At 32.8% G+C, this 16,393-nt stretch overlaps 1 protein-coding gene across 2 annotated transcripts in view; it reads right to left on the bottom strand.

Annotated features, from left to right (window-relative positions):
* Positions 1-16,393, bottom strand: part of LOC142342815 (FRAS1-related extracellular matrix protein 3-like) — a 190,417-nt gene that overhangs the window by 166,730 nt on the left and 7,294 nt on the right. For both annotated transcript variants that reach the window (XM_075394404.1, XM_075394405.1), the window contains one exon: positions 71-758. In XM_075394404.1, the coding sequence (XP_075250519.1) occupies positions 71-758 (688 nt within the window). The remainder of the gene's footprint in view (positions 1-70; positions 759-16,393) is intronic.

A 16,393-nucleotide genomic window follows, 5' to 3' on the forward strand; every position in this document is an offset into this window, starting at 1 on the left:
CAGATAATCGAAGCCTATTTTAAAAATAAATTTGTCCACATAGGTAGAGAAAAAGGTGGTTTGAACAAACCTGGTTAGTTGTGAACTTCGCTCCTGAATTCCGATTCATTCCAGTCTCCGTTACCGGCGCTTTTAACTGCACAGGAACAATCACATACTGCGCAAATTCAACGCCCGTTGGAGAAATCACAAGCGGAACCAAATCCAAAATCCCTCCATTTTTGAAATCGGCGCTCGCAACAATTTCCTCGAATGGTTTCGTCAACTCGTATTTCAACTTAGACTCCTCGAAAAACGAATCACAAGGTTGCATAGCACCAAAGTCAGCACTTTCGTTAGTCAATCTTCCAAATTTAGGGTAACTACTTACCAAAATGTTTGGCGCAATCCTGCAAAGCTTTTTGTGAAATTTTTTGATGTTCAAAAGACTATAGGGAAGCGCCAGCGAATCTTCGTGTTTGGCATCGAGCCGTAAAACCTCAGGTAAACTGTTCAGAATTGATGGGCTCGGGTTCATGTTGACTGAGATTTGAATGGCTGACGAGAAGTATTGAATGCCAGATTGGCTTTCATATTTAATCCGGAAATTCAAACTATACTCGGAAGGAAACGGAATTCCATAGTGTGAGAATCGGACGTTAACTGAGCCTTCTTTGAACAATTGACAGTCAAAGACGTCGTGCGACATCTGACCGAAATTCCGCGAAGCAGCGTCATTTTGTAGAATATAGACTGTACATTTGTCCTCCACTTTTTTCCTAAAACAAGAGAAATTATTTACAAAGAGCCATTAGTTTCTGCTAATACAGAAAGAAGCTTTAAAGTATCACCCAGGTTGAGGTCGCGCTCGAAATCGCCTCTGATCAGACCATCCCAGACAAGTGGGACCTCTGATCAGACCGTCCCAGACCGAAGTGACCTCAGATCAGACGAGTATGCGCTCGAAGATCATTGTGCGCTCGAAGTGCGCTCAAAGCCGCCTCTGATCAGACGAGTTCCAGACCGAAGTGACCTCTGATCAGACAAGTTCCAGACCATTGTCCAGACGAGTTCCAGACCATTGTCCAGACTAGAGTGCGGTCGAAATCACCTCTGATCAGACAAAAGTGCGCTCGAAGTTGCCTCTGTTTAGACTAAAGTGCGTTCGAAATAGTCTGATCAGAGAATGATTTTGAACAAGAACAAATATCTCAAAATCGTTATAATATATTCATTTCATCTATCATTTTATCAATCTTATATTCAACTAATAAAAAGCCAATCCTGAAAGTATTGCTAATAAAAATAAATGATGATCAAAAAAATGATCAAAAAAATTACTGAGTATGCCATTTATTTATGCTTTTAACCGAATAAATGAACTTAGACAGCTTTGCATAAAAACGTCTTGATCTACTTTGATTCAAAATCTTTTCTTGAGGGGACCGGCAGTTTTTATCAGCTGGACCCCTTGGTTCTAATCAAACCCATCAGATTTTTAGATGAAGTTCTGATCAGAATGCTGTTTTATTGTTGACTCTTACCAGAGACAACAAAAGTCAGTATGAAAACAAAAAAGAAAAATTCGCTCAAATTCGTCTCTGGTCAGACTAGTGTGCGCTCGAATCGGCCTCTGATCAGACTAGTGTGCGCTTGAAACTGCCTCTGATCTGACCGTCCCAGATCAAGGTGGCCTCTGATCAGGCAAGTTCTAGACCATTGTCCAGACGAAAGTGCGCTCGAAGCCTTTTCCAGACCATGTAATTCGAGCGCACCGGGAACATGTGTGCGCTCGAAACTTGTCTGATCAGGGGTCACTTCGGTCTGGCCACCTCGACCTGGGCAGACTGAGATCAGTTTCTGAAGAAAACGGAAAACGTAACTCTTTTATTGCAAATGAACCTGCAAAACTATCCCGGGGCAAGAAATAACGATTGCCTGTCTCTCAGAACTTACAAATTTTACGATGAAAAAGGTTGACGTAAAAGAAATTTGATCGTATGATTAACGTCGAATGATTAACTTGTAAAAACAAAAGAATTTGAAATCTGACTGTTTATATTACAGGAAATTGAAAGTTATCTTTTAACATTCACATTGATTTTTTTCGGTCAAGTATTGTTCTCAACGGTAAAGGCTCAGTAATGTGTGTTTGCACATAAAGTTCCGACCCCGCTCATTTACATTTTTCACTTAATTGTCTACCAAGTGAAGAGGAGATAAAAAAAAATTAACATATCAACATATCGTTAGACAAACTACTAAATGAATAAAACAATATACCTTAGAGGGCAGGTGAGACCTCTGACTATCATAATATGACTACCAGAAAAAACGGCGAAAAAAAATCAAACCATTACAAATATTAATTACGACCAAAACTCGTTGTCTATTTTTTGAAAACCATTAATAAACAAATCAAAATGGCATACTTCATTAGAAAAAATATAGGAATTTTGCTCAATTCAAATTGGCAACAAGTCCACAAGAAATGAGTAAAAGGGCAAAGTTTAAAAAACGTTGCTTTTTTGAAAAAGAATTAAAGCCAAACTGATTAGAAACACTATGCATCAATTGAACTTATGGAGAGAACAATTTGTACCGCCATAGAAAGTTAGTAGGACCTTTCATTGTCCAGGATATGTCATACGACTAAAAAAACAACAAATAGAGGCAAAACAAAACAGAAATTTTGCACTAAAACGGTGTATCAGCTAAATAATCATTCAACTGTTCATTAAAATCATTAAAAAATTTCTGATTGCTTTTCTCTCAAATGACCAGAGGACAGCCCATTATTGCGGTACTGTGAAAAGAAAAAAAACCTACAAAAATTGGCGAATTGGCAAAATTCACGAATTTTTTATGAAAACCGGTTGTACCAAGAACAAAGACCATTTCAAGAAAACAAAACAGTCATAAAGAGCAATTTTAGTTCAATAGATAAGGGATGTGACTTGTCCATAAAGATGCCAAGCTACAAGTTAACAGAAATAACATTGCCAAATCTCTGAAATCAATTGTCTTTTTAAAAAAACAAATATTTTCAAATTTCGTAGCAACACCAACTTTCGATTTAAAGAGTAGAGAGTTTATCTTGCATCTTCTTCGAAAATTCATTGCGCCTGTTATTAGTGGGACTAACTCATAATACTGTAAAATGACACTAAATATAAGCTGAACTATAAAGTATTACAACGAACTTTATGAAACCATTAAATTTATGAAATATTAACCGCAAAAAAATCTTCGATTGCGTGTCTTTTCAACATCATAAAACATCTCAAAATGACAACAAAAAGAACCATAAAAAGTGAAAATTTTCCAAATTTCTCAAAAATCATCGGAAACAAATTGTCTAAGCCCTGAAGACACCAGTCAAAACGTATAACCAACAGAAAAATTATTTTCTGGTTCAACAAAACATTGAAGATATCTCTCAATAATGAGGCAAAGTTACGAAAGTGAGAAAATGATACAACATTGTAAAAAACGGATAAAACGCAAAACAGAACAAAAAAAGGAAAAGTTGAAGAAAACTTCTTTTTTTGAAAAAATTAAATTGAAAGCCAATAAAACCTTTAGATATATACCGATATCAGTTATTAAGGTCATTTATGTATCCATAGTTGGTCACTTTGATTACCCAATTTTTGGCATACGACAAAAAACATTAACAACAATTACAGAGCAAAAATAAAATCTACCAAAAATATAACTACCTTTAATATAAAAAAAATCTGCAAGAGAACGGTTACCTTAAAAAGATATGTTATGAAAACAATAAATTCGTTCAAATACAATTTTTGTTAAGATTTTTTCAGATAGATTGTTATGTAATGTGACAATTTACCAAAGAAACCAAAACAACAGCAAAAATGGGCAACCATGCACAAAAATCACAACATTTTGTATCAAAACTCGTAGTACCAAAACCAAGAAACCGTTCAATTAAAACAATCTGCCACAAAATTAGTTTGTAGTTAAAAATTGACAGGAAAAAAAATAAAAAATTAAAAAACATTAGAAAAAATTCAAAAATCACTGAAATTTCCTTAAGACAAATGCATTCAATGACATAAGAGACATTAGGTAACAACCAAATGCATGGTACAGGTTCACTTACACCTCTTGAAGAAGCGATTTGGATCTTTGAATGGTCATCATTAGTAATAAGACTGCAGAAAGAACAGTTGAAGGTAAAACACAAGATTTCAGTTAAAGTTTACCGAAAATCTTCTTCGAAGCCATAAAAACCAATTTGATCTCTGAAAACAAACTATATCTAGATTCGGCCACATTTTTGAGTAAATGGGAGCTGTCAATAATGGAGCCGTGAATAAAAAATTTTTTCAGTAATTAATTTTAAAAAACAATAGCAAATTATTTTTAAAAAAGGCAGCACCAAAATAAAAATTTAAAAACTTCTGATTGTAAGAGTCCATGATAATGACAAACCTATCATTGGTTTTTCCGCGCGTTCAACAAACCGCCCAAGTGTTCCAAATAATTGCGATTTAGACCAATTGTTGAGTGAAACATTTAACTTATTAAAAAAGCAATGATGCATTTTGTATAATTATCGAGTTAATTTTGTAAAAAAATACCAGCAAAATTTTAACTCCTGAAGACTTTTATAGGCCGCCGCGTTTTCTAGGTCTCCACTTTCGGCAAACTTTAACGAAGTGGGCAGAAAAGCATATTTTGTGTAACTTTTGATGAAAAAAGTCCGAACTTTGAAAATTTTATCAACATTTTTAGACAAAGAAACTTCAATCAAACAATTCAGCAACGCTCTTCTATTTCTAACGGTAACAATAACACTCTTATTTTAAATTATATCAGCAAAATTGTGCCAAATTTTTTTTTAAAATGCTGAAAATGTGAATAAAAACTGTCGATTGTTCACAAAACTTTAAATCTCGATAACTCCCTGCAAAAAAAAACGAAACTCAAAAAATATCTTTTTAATTTCATATTCTAGGATGTACGCGATTTTAATGATACTACTCACAACTCTCTACGATGAATATATTGATCGGCCAAAACTGTCTGAAAAGAGCCCATTTGAATATAGAGTTCCTCCTTCCCCAATAAAGTGGGGGTCGGAGCAATAGAACGCTTTCCTTTTGTTTTTTTTTTGATAATATCTAAATATATTTAGCCGCTGACCAAGAATAAAATTTTAAGTAATTTTGAGAAGACTAACGCTTATGAGAAAATGGTTCATATTGTTAAAGATTCCTGTACATTGGATGATAACTTGATTATGATTGTAACTTACACGTTGTTGCTTAAAATTGAATGTTCAACTTGTAATCAACTTTAATTGATGCTATTTTGTTATCAGATCCTAGACGTTTTTCCCAGGTTGATCCTCATGAAAAAAGCTTGCTGAACATTAAGCGTCATAAAAAGATTTTGATAAAAAATTGTTTGCCCGAACCAACTATAACAATTGGAATAAAAAGGGCAACATAAATAAAAAGCGAGTGTCTAAATACTTTTTGAACAAATTAATCTCATATTATACTGTCATTATATATGATAAAATCAACAAAATGCTTTGCTATCAACTTCATCCCAAAGTTTTGTCTTATTTTTTGTATAAAACCGTCAATTTTTAATTAAATTGTTTATTTTAGACATAATTTAAGTTGTTCCCCAGAAAAAATAATACGCCCAAAATTTACAATACATTCAAATTTTCTTTCTCAATTATCATTTTTTAATCAATTTGTTTGGTCAAAATTTGGTCTCCATCGAATGAAGAGCATCAGTTAGTTTGTCAACAGAATTTTCTTTTCCGGTTTTTTGGCAGTTTTTATATTTCGAATTGTCATAGTAGTTTCCATACGCCTTATAAAAGTTTTAAACAAAGTTACCTGAACAAAGTGTAATTAATTGGTACGATTTTTCATTGAATTTTGTAACAACTCGCATAATACAACAAGACGTCTCGTGGGACTTTGTGCGTAGCACTTAGTGTCCCAACATACCTCTCAAAATTGCAAAAACAACTTTTAAATTCAGTAAAAGAAACAGTTTGGAGTATCCAAAAGCAACTTATAAGCATTGGAAAAAATTACTTGTAGTGTTTGAACCAAAAAATGCCATCAAAAACGAAACCTCTTCAACAAGCTCTAGAAAGAGACACAGAAAAATCATACACACACCACACATCACACAACCAAACATCAACCAATAAATACAAATCCCAATATAAAAAAACAACAATGTTATATTTTGTTTCAGCAAAATAGTCAATACTCGAAGTGTGTCAATGTTCATTTTGGTTTTCGTCGTCTTTTTCTAAACAAAATTAACCTTGAAACTTTTACAGCAATTTTTTTCGGTTAATGTAAATTTGAAACTAAAGTTTGAAACGTAATTTTTTGAAGTTTGTAGAGAATTTATTTCAATATTGATACATTATGAGCATAATAGGACAATTGATTGTTGTACGATCAACGAGGTTTATAAAGACATAGTTTTGATTTTGTACCTACGTTTTAGCAATTTGTGGAAAAAATAAATAATTTTTCCAATTTCCTCTCTCTCTCTCTCTCTCTCTCTCTCTCTCTCCTTTCTCTCTTTCTTGTACACACACATGCACATTAGAAACGGAAGGACGCTTATAAAGAACCAACCATATAAGCGTGCAAACACAAATACAAACTTTTTGTTGCATCTGATCTTTGATCAAGGTTCCTCACCGTTCATGGTTTAATGAATTGAGTGTTTTTATTTGAAAATTCTGTGTGAAATTATTCAGGTAGGTCTACCGGTAATCGCAAAACTGACACCAATCCTGAAATGAAATTTTTGAAGTTTTTCGAAATATTGTGTTATTTTTGATGTTTTATTAGCACAACGGGACGGTTTCCAATTCTCGCAGACATTTTCTTGTTGTTTGGTTAACGTTTACAAATTTGATTTTTAATCCTTTGAGACCTCTAAATTGCCTGCAGTCTCCAATTGTCCAAAAAATCGTTTTGATGCAGAAAAAAATGGTTTGTACAATAGTGTTTAACCAGCGGAAAACATCCTCCATGTAGGTTTTGCATGTCTGAGTGTTTTGGTGTTTGTGTTTGTGCATGTGTTTGTTTGAGAGTAATTTTCTTTTGGTCATAGTGTGTTTGCTTGTTGTTCCGACGCCCCTTTTAGTGGGGGAGGAACTATATACTCAACTGGGATTTTTTTGTTCAGACAATTTTGGCCGATCGATATATTCATCGTAGAGAGTTGTGAGTAGTATCATTAGAAAGCCCGTCCAGCGTAGAATATGCAATTAAAAGAATTTTTTTGATTTTCGTCTTTTACAGGGAGTTATCAAAGTTTAAACTTTGAGAAAAGTAGAGTGATTTTCGTTGTTTTTGTTAACATTTTCCGTAATTTTTGACCCAATTTTCGTTAATTTTGCTAAAAATATCCTAAAATTTTTAAAGGTAGTGTTATTGATCTTATCTTAAAAGATAGAGGAGGGGTTGCTTAATTGTTCGATCCGAGCTTTTCGGCTAAAATTTATGCCAAATTTTTCAAAAATCAGACTTTTTTGTCAAAAATGGGACCAAATATGCACTTATGGCCCGCTCTCACTAAATTTGCTGAAAATAGACACCTTATAACTGCAGTCATATTTCTCGCAAGCTTGAGGTGAGAACTATTTGCTCTCGCGCTGGTTTTAAGAATCTTCAGAAACCAAAATTTGGCCAGATTTTTGAAAATTTAATCATGATAATTAAATGAAATGCATTATTTATTTTTGATATACTGAAAACTTTTGTTTAAAAATTGACCTATTTCGCGACCATTCGAACAATTGAATGTCTACTTAGTCGCGCCGCAAAGTCAGGGCTGATATTGACCTCACCATGGATCCATAGGAGAAAAAATTTTAGATTTTCATGGGGAACGGCCCTTAAAAAAAATTTTTCCGCATATAGTTTCTTATTCATATTGTTGACAAGAATTTCAAATTAGGGCTCTTTTATCGACAAATACTATTTATAAAAATGAATGCTAACGACCATATTTTACGGTCTCAGAGTAAGGCTCGTGTTTTATGGCTCTGACCAATTAATTTCGAAAATTTTGTGGATTTCTTTTGCATTCAATTTTTACAGTTTTTGTAGTCCAGTGACTTATTCACCTCAATCAGTGATTGGAATGGCTTATTAGGAAGGTATATTAGACTTAAGGAAAATTTGAAGCAGACAATGCCTTCAGTTGTTAGCTAATGTCTCTTATAACTTTGAACTCATTTGTTTTAAAATAATGTAGGCGAATTTTTGAACTTTGCCACCATTTTCTCTTATTTCTGTCAGCTTCGGCGTAGTATCAAAAAAAAGCAAAATCTCATTTCCTGTTAGTCAATAAATTAATGTCTGTAACGGTTTTATATTTAACTAATGGATTCTTGGTTTTGACACTAGGAGTTTCAATTTTCTTTTAGTATAATTGCAGATTTTTTGAGTTCATTTTGTTTCGTTGTCGAATTATCACATTATTGACAGATCCAGTTGAAGATAAAATTAGTTGGGAAAATGAACGGGGTTAAAAAAGGGCGTATCCGAATATGTTAACTGCTTTATTGAATAGTTTGCGCTTTTGGGCTGAGACAATGTTCTCTTGCAAAATTTAGTGATTTTTTTGCGTAACTTTGTCTTTAGTTTGGTGGTTAAACGACATATACCTGATAATGATAGCTCCCAATTGATTCTCGAGGACAAATAACAGCCGGTTTTAACTTTTCAGAATATAGCTATTTCTTTTAGTAACTTCCAAGCTTACTTTTAAAAAAAGACTTTTTCCATTGTTTTCCTTTCTGCTTTGATTTTTGTCATCATGTAATTCAATCTCACTAATAAGAAGTCTCAATTACTTTTGTTGACTCAAACATTATTTTGGCGGTTGGTTAAATGTTTTGACTGATTGCTTGGGCCATTTAGTTTGGCTTCTGCCTGTTTTTGTTATTTTGTCGTTTCGTGACTTAGTCTCATTAATGACAGGCCCAATTGGCTTTCTGAGGTGTTGCATCTTAATCGACTTCTTTTTGTTGAAAACCTATGTCTGTTATGACATTTTTAAAAAGATGTTTTTCAAATAATTGATAAATATTTGCATTTTTGAGCTTCGCCTTTTTTTAAAACTGTTTTTTGGTCCATTTGTAGCTTAGCCTCTGTAAAGACAGGTCACAACACACTTCTAGTGAGCTATAATTCAAATAAAAATGGTTTTAGGTCCAACCAATTGTCTTTCGGCTTTGTTACTACTGTTAATACAAAATTTTATAACATAATTGAGAATTTTATATAATTGTACTTTTTAAAGGACTTTTGTTTTTTTTTTCAAAATTATTACGCTAATGTAAGGTCCCATTGGTTTTGAAATACTGCGAAATTGAACATTTTCATTGCTCTTAGTAACAAGTTTATGGTTTCAACCGTTTTAACGGTTTCACTGCCATGTCGAGCAAAGCTTACTTTTGCCGGTGTTCGTCCTTCTTTTTGTAGTCTTATGACGTACACTGGATAATGACAGGTTTCAATTGCTTCATATTCAGATATAAATGAAAATTTTAGTGATTTCACTGATTATCTAATGATAATTATCATTTTTGAAATCAATTGTTTTCAAAATAGAAACGTATTTCTGAACTTCGCACCTTTTTGCTCTGTTTGTCGACCTGTTACCCAGTCGCATTGAGAACAGGTCCCATATCTTTTCTATTGAAGTTAATGTTATTTTGTTTTATTTAGGTTTCATCTAATGCACGGTTGATTTTGTTATAATTTTTTAAAAATTTAGACATCGAGTTTTGGTCGTAATTAATGTTTGTTATTCAATTTTTATTATAGTCTTTTCCAGTAGTCCTATTAACAACAAGTTTTATCGGCCCTCTAGCGTGGTCTTACTGTATTTCATTATGGTTTATTGAGGGATATGTATGTTTTTGAAACTTTTCTATCGGTTCATCATTTGGTAGCCAATTAAGTCAAGAATGAGGATGAGTGGGGTCGGAACATTATGTGCGTACGCACATTACCGAGCCTCCTTGTTTATGTTTGTATTCTAATTGGGATTATCAACCCAGTTCTTTAAGCGAAAACTTTATAAATTGATCCAAAATTTCATTAAAGCAGGTGATATGCTGAACGTTTTATCCATATGTTTTTCTAACTTGAAACCTTTGCTGTGTTATTAATTAGTAAATACAATTTGCTCTCCTAATTATACGCAAAGTATTTTTGCCTGTATCATTCAGTATGCTTAAAAACGTATAAGTGGAGGATACGTGGGGGATACGTGGGGGATACGGGGAGGGGGCAATAACAGAAAAGATTGGACAAAATTCGAACATCATTATCCAAAAACTTTGCCAAGAAAAATCAAGATTGATCAGTAAATGTCTGTACATGTTGATTTTTCAAGGTGATTTTAACTCAGCAACCCACAGACCCTCTTTTTCGTCAGAACGGGCGTCGAAACAATTCTGTTTTCTGAATGGGCGGTCGTGAACATCGTTTTATCTAAAATATTTTCCTTTAATTACTTATGACTTCACCTCTCACTTGGCAGCCTCTCCTTCCCTGCTTTTATCATGTTAACCAAAGGCGCTTTAAAAGCAGCAGCCAAAATGCATAAACAGACGATACAAGATCTGATAAGACATTTTAAACAGCGCAAATGTACACCCTCAAGCGGTTCCCATGTCTTGCATGGTGTGGCTTGTGATTTTTCAATCGATGCATTTGTTGGCTAAAAGCTTTTTATCTGCTTTGAAGTAAATGTACTACCTACCAGCGCCCCAATAATCTTTTCAACAGCCACCAAAAAGGCCCCTTTGAACTTATTTGTATATGGCCAAGCATGTTATTCAGCCAAACATACAACTAATGTAAACAAAGCTTTTCATTTGCGTCAATAAGCTTAATCATTTTCGCCTTTCAGCTTTTTAACTCGAGCTTTTGATAAAACTAACAAATATAATAACGGTTATGATGTTTGGCTTTAATGGAATTAGTTTCCGATACGAGTGCATTTTACAGGAAGCAAAATGTGATCTAGTTTCTGTCATTCAGGAATCAATTTAGGAAGTTATGGAGTTAGTTTGAAAATTGACCCTAATTGCATTCTAATGTGCAAAACTGTCAGCAGATTGTAAACTGTGAAGAGGATTGTAAAGTAGTCGATTAGGTTAATGTCAATCAAGTTGATCGAATCAGTCTGATAATGAATGAAAAAAGGATAATAATGTGTGCCACCATAATTTCTAAGCAGAATATGACAAGAACAGAATGAAACGAGGACACGGGTTGAAAATAATTTATCCACTTAATTTCGACTTGAATTTTAGGTACCACAATGTGTAGACCCTAAAAATCCCTTCTCGTCCGCATTATTTATTCAACTGATCATTCAACTATTTACCAAAGAAATCACAGAGAATAAATTAATAATTTTTGACATAAACAATTTTATTGGAGTTTTGAACGTAATTTGGACATTTGAAAAAAAAACACAACTCTTCATACCAGCTGCAGTTTTTCATTTAAATTGCAAGGCAGTCGATTAAAATGAAACTAGTCTCTCAGCTTCATTTTATAATAGATAGACCACTAGATATAAAACAATTAACCAAAAGTGAGAGAAATTTACAGATATCAAAAGTTTGACCATTGTATATCCAGACAAATCAAAGAATGTAGAAGTTACATAAAATTTTCATTATTTCTACTGTTAGGAGATCTAAGCAAGCTCAACTACTGTGAAAATGGACCAGTACTGGATTCGAATTAGCATCTATTTTCTTGCAAGCTTAGAGTGCTAACCATTTCACCAACTGGTCATAAGCTCTGGAACTTGGGCATCTCTTAGAACCCATTCTCAAGATCTTTCTTGGTCCTCGAGGCTTCTCTTTTCTGGCCAAGTATATGCTGAACAATTAGAGCTTCTTTTCAACCTATGTCAAGCTTTTCTTATGCACAATTTACATTAGGTTGTTCTCTCTCAACCATCTAGGACTCTTCTTTAAATTGCGCATCATCTGTTTCACAGCTTCTAACTATCTTGTATCTTTTTTGCGGTTAAACTCAGAGACTAGGTTCGGGGCTCATAATATGTTAGGGTATCCAAGCAGGCGCAACTATTGTGAAAATGGACCTGTACTGGATTCGAACCAGCATCTCTTTACTTACGAGCCTAGTGTGCTAACCATTACACCAACTGGTCCTAAGATCTTGAACTTAACCATCACTTATAACTCGTTCTCATGTTCTTTCTTGATCTTCAAGGCTTCTTTCTCTAGCCAAGTATACGTTGAACAAGTAGAGCTTCTTGTTAAGCTATGTCAAGCTTATTTTACGCACAAATTACATTAGGTTGTTCTCTAAGGGAAATAAGTACCTAAAAAAATTTAGGATTAAAAATCCCACACAAATTGACCATCCTTTGTTTTTAATCTTTCAATAAAATGTGAAAAAAATATTTTTCCCATAAAAACATCTTTACCAAAATGTGTTCAAAGAAAATTGATTTGACAAAATAAATAGAACACAAATTTAGTTAACCATATTAGAAAAAGACAGAACCTAGATCAAAAACTGCTCAAAATAGGAAAAACGTTTGCCAAAACAAGAGAAAATTTTGGGATCACATATTTTCACGAACATATATAGTACAGTTACTAAAACATCTTTTTTTAATTTAAAGAACAAGAAGCTGGGTTATAAACAAGGTCAACCTAAACTCAGCTATAAGCAGTAAATGATCAAAGTAAAAGTAAATGATCAAAATAAAACTCAAACAAAACTTTTTCTTTTGCAAACTTGTGCTTTTGAAGATTAAGTTCGCGTTCAGCTTAGGAAAAAGTCTAAAGCCAGGAAACCAGTTATTTTAATATTTAAACCAGTTGCGTACAATGGTTCTATTTGGGACAAGGAGGCATGAGCAAGAGTTTGTACCAATCTTTTCTTGAAAATTAATCTACAATAGTTTAAAATCCCTGTTTCAAAAATATTTTTGTCTCCTGGCCACATCATAAAAATGTCATTTCAGATTTTAAGTTGTTGCCATCGATGAAACACTTGTTGCCAAAACCTTTTCAAAAAATAAGGGCATCAAAAAAGAACAAGAACATGACAACATCGTCTGAAAACGTTGGCCATACCATACCAATAATAATAGAAAACAACAAATATCATCTCGCAGACACATTGATCGAGAAAGTAAAAAAAAAATAAATCCAATGCAAAGGATAATAGCAGGTTTAGGGAGGAGAAATTTAAATGACCAATCTCAAAATGCACATTGGTCATTTAAATTAGCTACCAGAAAAATCACTAACCCACTAATTCTTCATCAGAAGGCTGACTAGACTGTATAAAATCGAGACTATGGGAAAAGTCAGCAAAAAGAACACTTTTTGGCAATTTAGTTAGAAATCAAAGACCATTAAAAATTAAAATTAAATAAAACAAAACAAAATAAATAAAAGCATATCTGTTACAGTAAGAAGAATCTGGGACTTCGTGTTTATGAGTTCAATTTATAATTCCACAAAAAAATGAAGGGGATTTTTTTTCAAGAGTCTGTTAAGGTAATGAAAAATAAATAGTTTATACTCCCTTTGTTATTAGAAAGAACGCATTTAAAAGATTAGCCTGGGCATCTTTAGAAATATGTGTCATCGGTTAGTCATAAAAGCTAAAATTAGATATACTGAAAAAACTTTGATTCACATATTCTTCATCTTTAAGTGTGAACACTTAATTTAATGAAATTAAAGGGAAAAGCTTCAGAAATAATATCAAATTAATTGTGTCAGAACCCATTTGTGTGTTCTAAGCTCCCAAAGACTTTTATTCTCACTAATTTTTCTGCCAATTTTGAGGCAATACAGATAGAAGTTCTCAGTTTTCTGTTAGCAGTAGCAATATAGGTACCACTTAAAGTCGGTTCGATTTAAATTCAACAAGTCAGGAGGCAATATTCTAGAAGAGATTATGGAGTAAAATAAAATTAAGAAGAGGCTCAGTTGACGCCGACAACGGAGCACAAGAAAAAACTTACCCCTTGTTTTTCAGCCCTTAATATATTTTTTTTCGAAATTTAATGGCGTCAAAATGAATAAAAAAAACATTTTATGCTCAATACCAGGAGACCACTCCTTTTTAATAAAAATAGAAAACAGCAAAAAATTTATTAGGCTTTAAGTCACCACAAAAATTACAAAATTTAACATATGCAAATGATTAACAGTAAAATAAGAGCGAACATCAGAAAAATCAATGAAAATAATCCAAAAAAGAAATGGACCGTAAAATTAGCTACAGAATGGGATTACTTACTGATATGAAAAATGCTTCAAAAATTGCTGAAGCTCGATGGAACCGCTCATTATTGAGACAAGGAGATCAGTCAACCGAAAAAGTTAACTTATTGGCCAATCACTGAAAAATCTCATTTTTTAAATTAAAATAGAAGTCCAGAAACCATTACAAAAATCAAGTAAAATTGGAGAAAAAATTGTAACTAAACAAAAAAGTATTTGAGAAAAATTTTATCGAAAATTTTATAAGTCTTTTGAAAAAAAAAATGAAGTCCGTTGGCTATTAAATGCACGATTCATTTCAACTTGTACATCCTTTGAAAAACTCGCCAACAATCAATTTAACTAAATACCTACCGTTCGCTCTGAACAAAACAAAAAAATTAAGGTTTAAATAATCTTGCATTTTCACCTAGAAACACATGAAACTTATGAAATCAAAGGACCAGACAACAAAATTAAAATAAAAATATTTCCAAACTTTGCCTAAATTTTTTGAGGACAATCAGTGTTACATTCAAAAACCTTAAACCAATGAACTGGAATCTTTGATGAGAATGATTTATGACACCATTGAAATCAATGAGAAATATCATTACTCGGACTGAAATATAAACTGCAGAAAATCTAACAACTATAATCAAAATTCAAAAACTCACCAAATTAATACAAAAATATATTTCAAAATAATCAAAACTCAAACTTTATCAAATTAATAGATCACATAGTTCCATTTGGACCTCGTTTTGTACATCAGTTAGACCCTGCCTGTATTGAGACGCAGAAACAATGCCACCTAATGTATCGAAAAACTGATATAATTCACAAAAATATAAAATCTTAATGAAAACGCACAGATCAATTCAGACAATTCAGTAAATGTGTTTTCCACAGATCAATTCAGACAACAATATTTTTGAACAACTAAAACACTTTCATCACCTTTACTCTACTGAACTGTCGGAAATTATAGAAAAAGAACAAAAAACAGAGCTCAATGGCCGCAAGTGAAACGAATGACCTTTATAACTGAAATATCTATATTCAAATCAAACCCATTTTATTTTAAAACAATAAATTGAGAACAATAATAGCTTGGTTATCGCTTCATGGCTACTAAAGTGTGCAATTTTTGAGAATAGTAAAATAATTGGGCGAAAATGACCAAAATCACACTGTGATGGCAAATGATCTCCAAACTTTAACCAACAATGTCTCCTCGAAAACAAGAGGTTTCTTTAAGAAACAACGCTTTAATTGTATGTTTTACGATTGATGGTATTTCTAGTGAAAATACTCACATTTCATAGATGAAGCGAGATCCAGTCAAATGGGCTTCAATTTGTCACAACTTGATGCTACTTATAGAACACTCAATTTTTTAACCAGATGATTATGACTACCTCAAAAATGCAAAATTGTTGATTGTTTTTCCGTTGCATTTTTAAATAACTTTTTGGATTAGCCATTAAGCTAAAAGATGGCAATAAAAACACTAAAAAACAAAATCGTTCCTAAATTTTGGAAATAATACAATCTTTTTCAAAATTTTTCAGTCACACTCAGTTTTTCTTGCATGCATTGGACTTCCTCTTTCACAAAAGCAAGAAACCTAGAAATTGTTTCAAACTTCTGAAATGGCTCAAAGTATGGAAACAATTTTTCCTTTTGTTATTTGAATCAGGATAGTTTAAGATATATATGTGTACAAAATAAGCGGCCTTCAAGTCTCGAAAAGACAACTTTTAAATGATTATCGTCCAAACTTTGCATGACACAAAAGCTGTAACGGTCTATAATGTTTCGGATATGTAATCTATTGAAATGACAAAAAAACCAAAATGAAAAACTATCCATAATTGAGCATAATAATGCTTGAGTAAGATAATTTTCACAATTACATTGATGGTTTGTAGATATTTTATAACGGTTTGTTTAGTGTGCTATATCTGTTCTCCAATAAGTAATTTCATTGACTTCACCACGATTTCATGTTTTCACCCCCTTTCAACTAGACAAATCTTGCTAAGATCCTGGCGATGGTTGCTTGTTTATCTTGTCAAGGTCTTTGTTATGCAGATA

The sequence above is a fragment of the Convolutriloba macropyga genome, chromosome 7 (assembly GCF_964194025.1).
Source record: "Convolutriloba macropyga chromosome 7, txConMacr16.3, whole genome shotgun sequence".
NCBI lineage: Eukaryota > Metazoa > Xenacoelomorpha > Acoela > Convolutidae > Convolutriloba > Convolutriloba macropyga.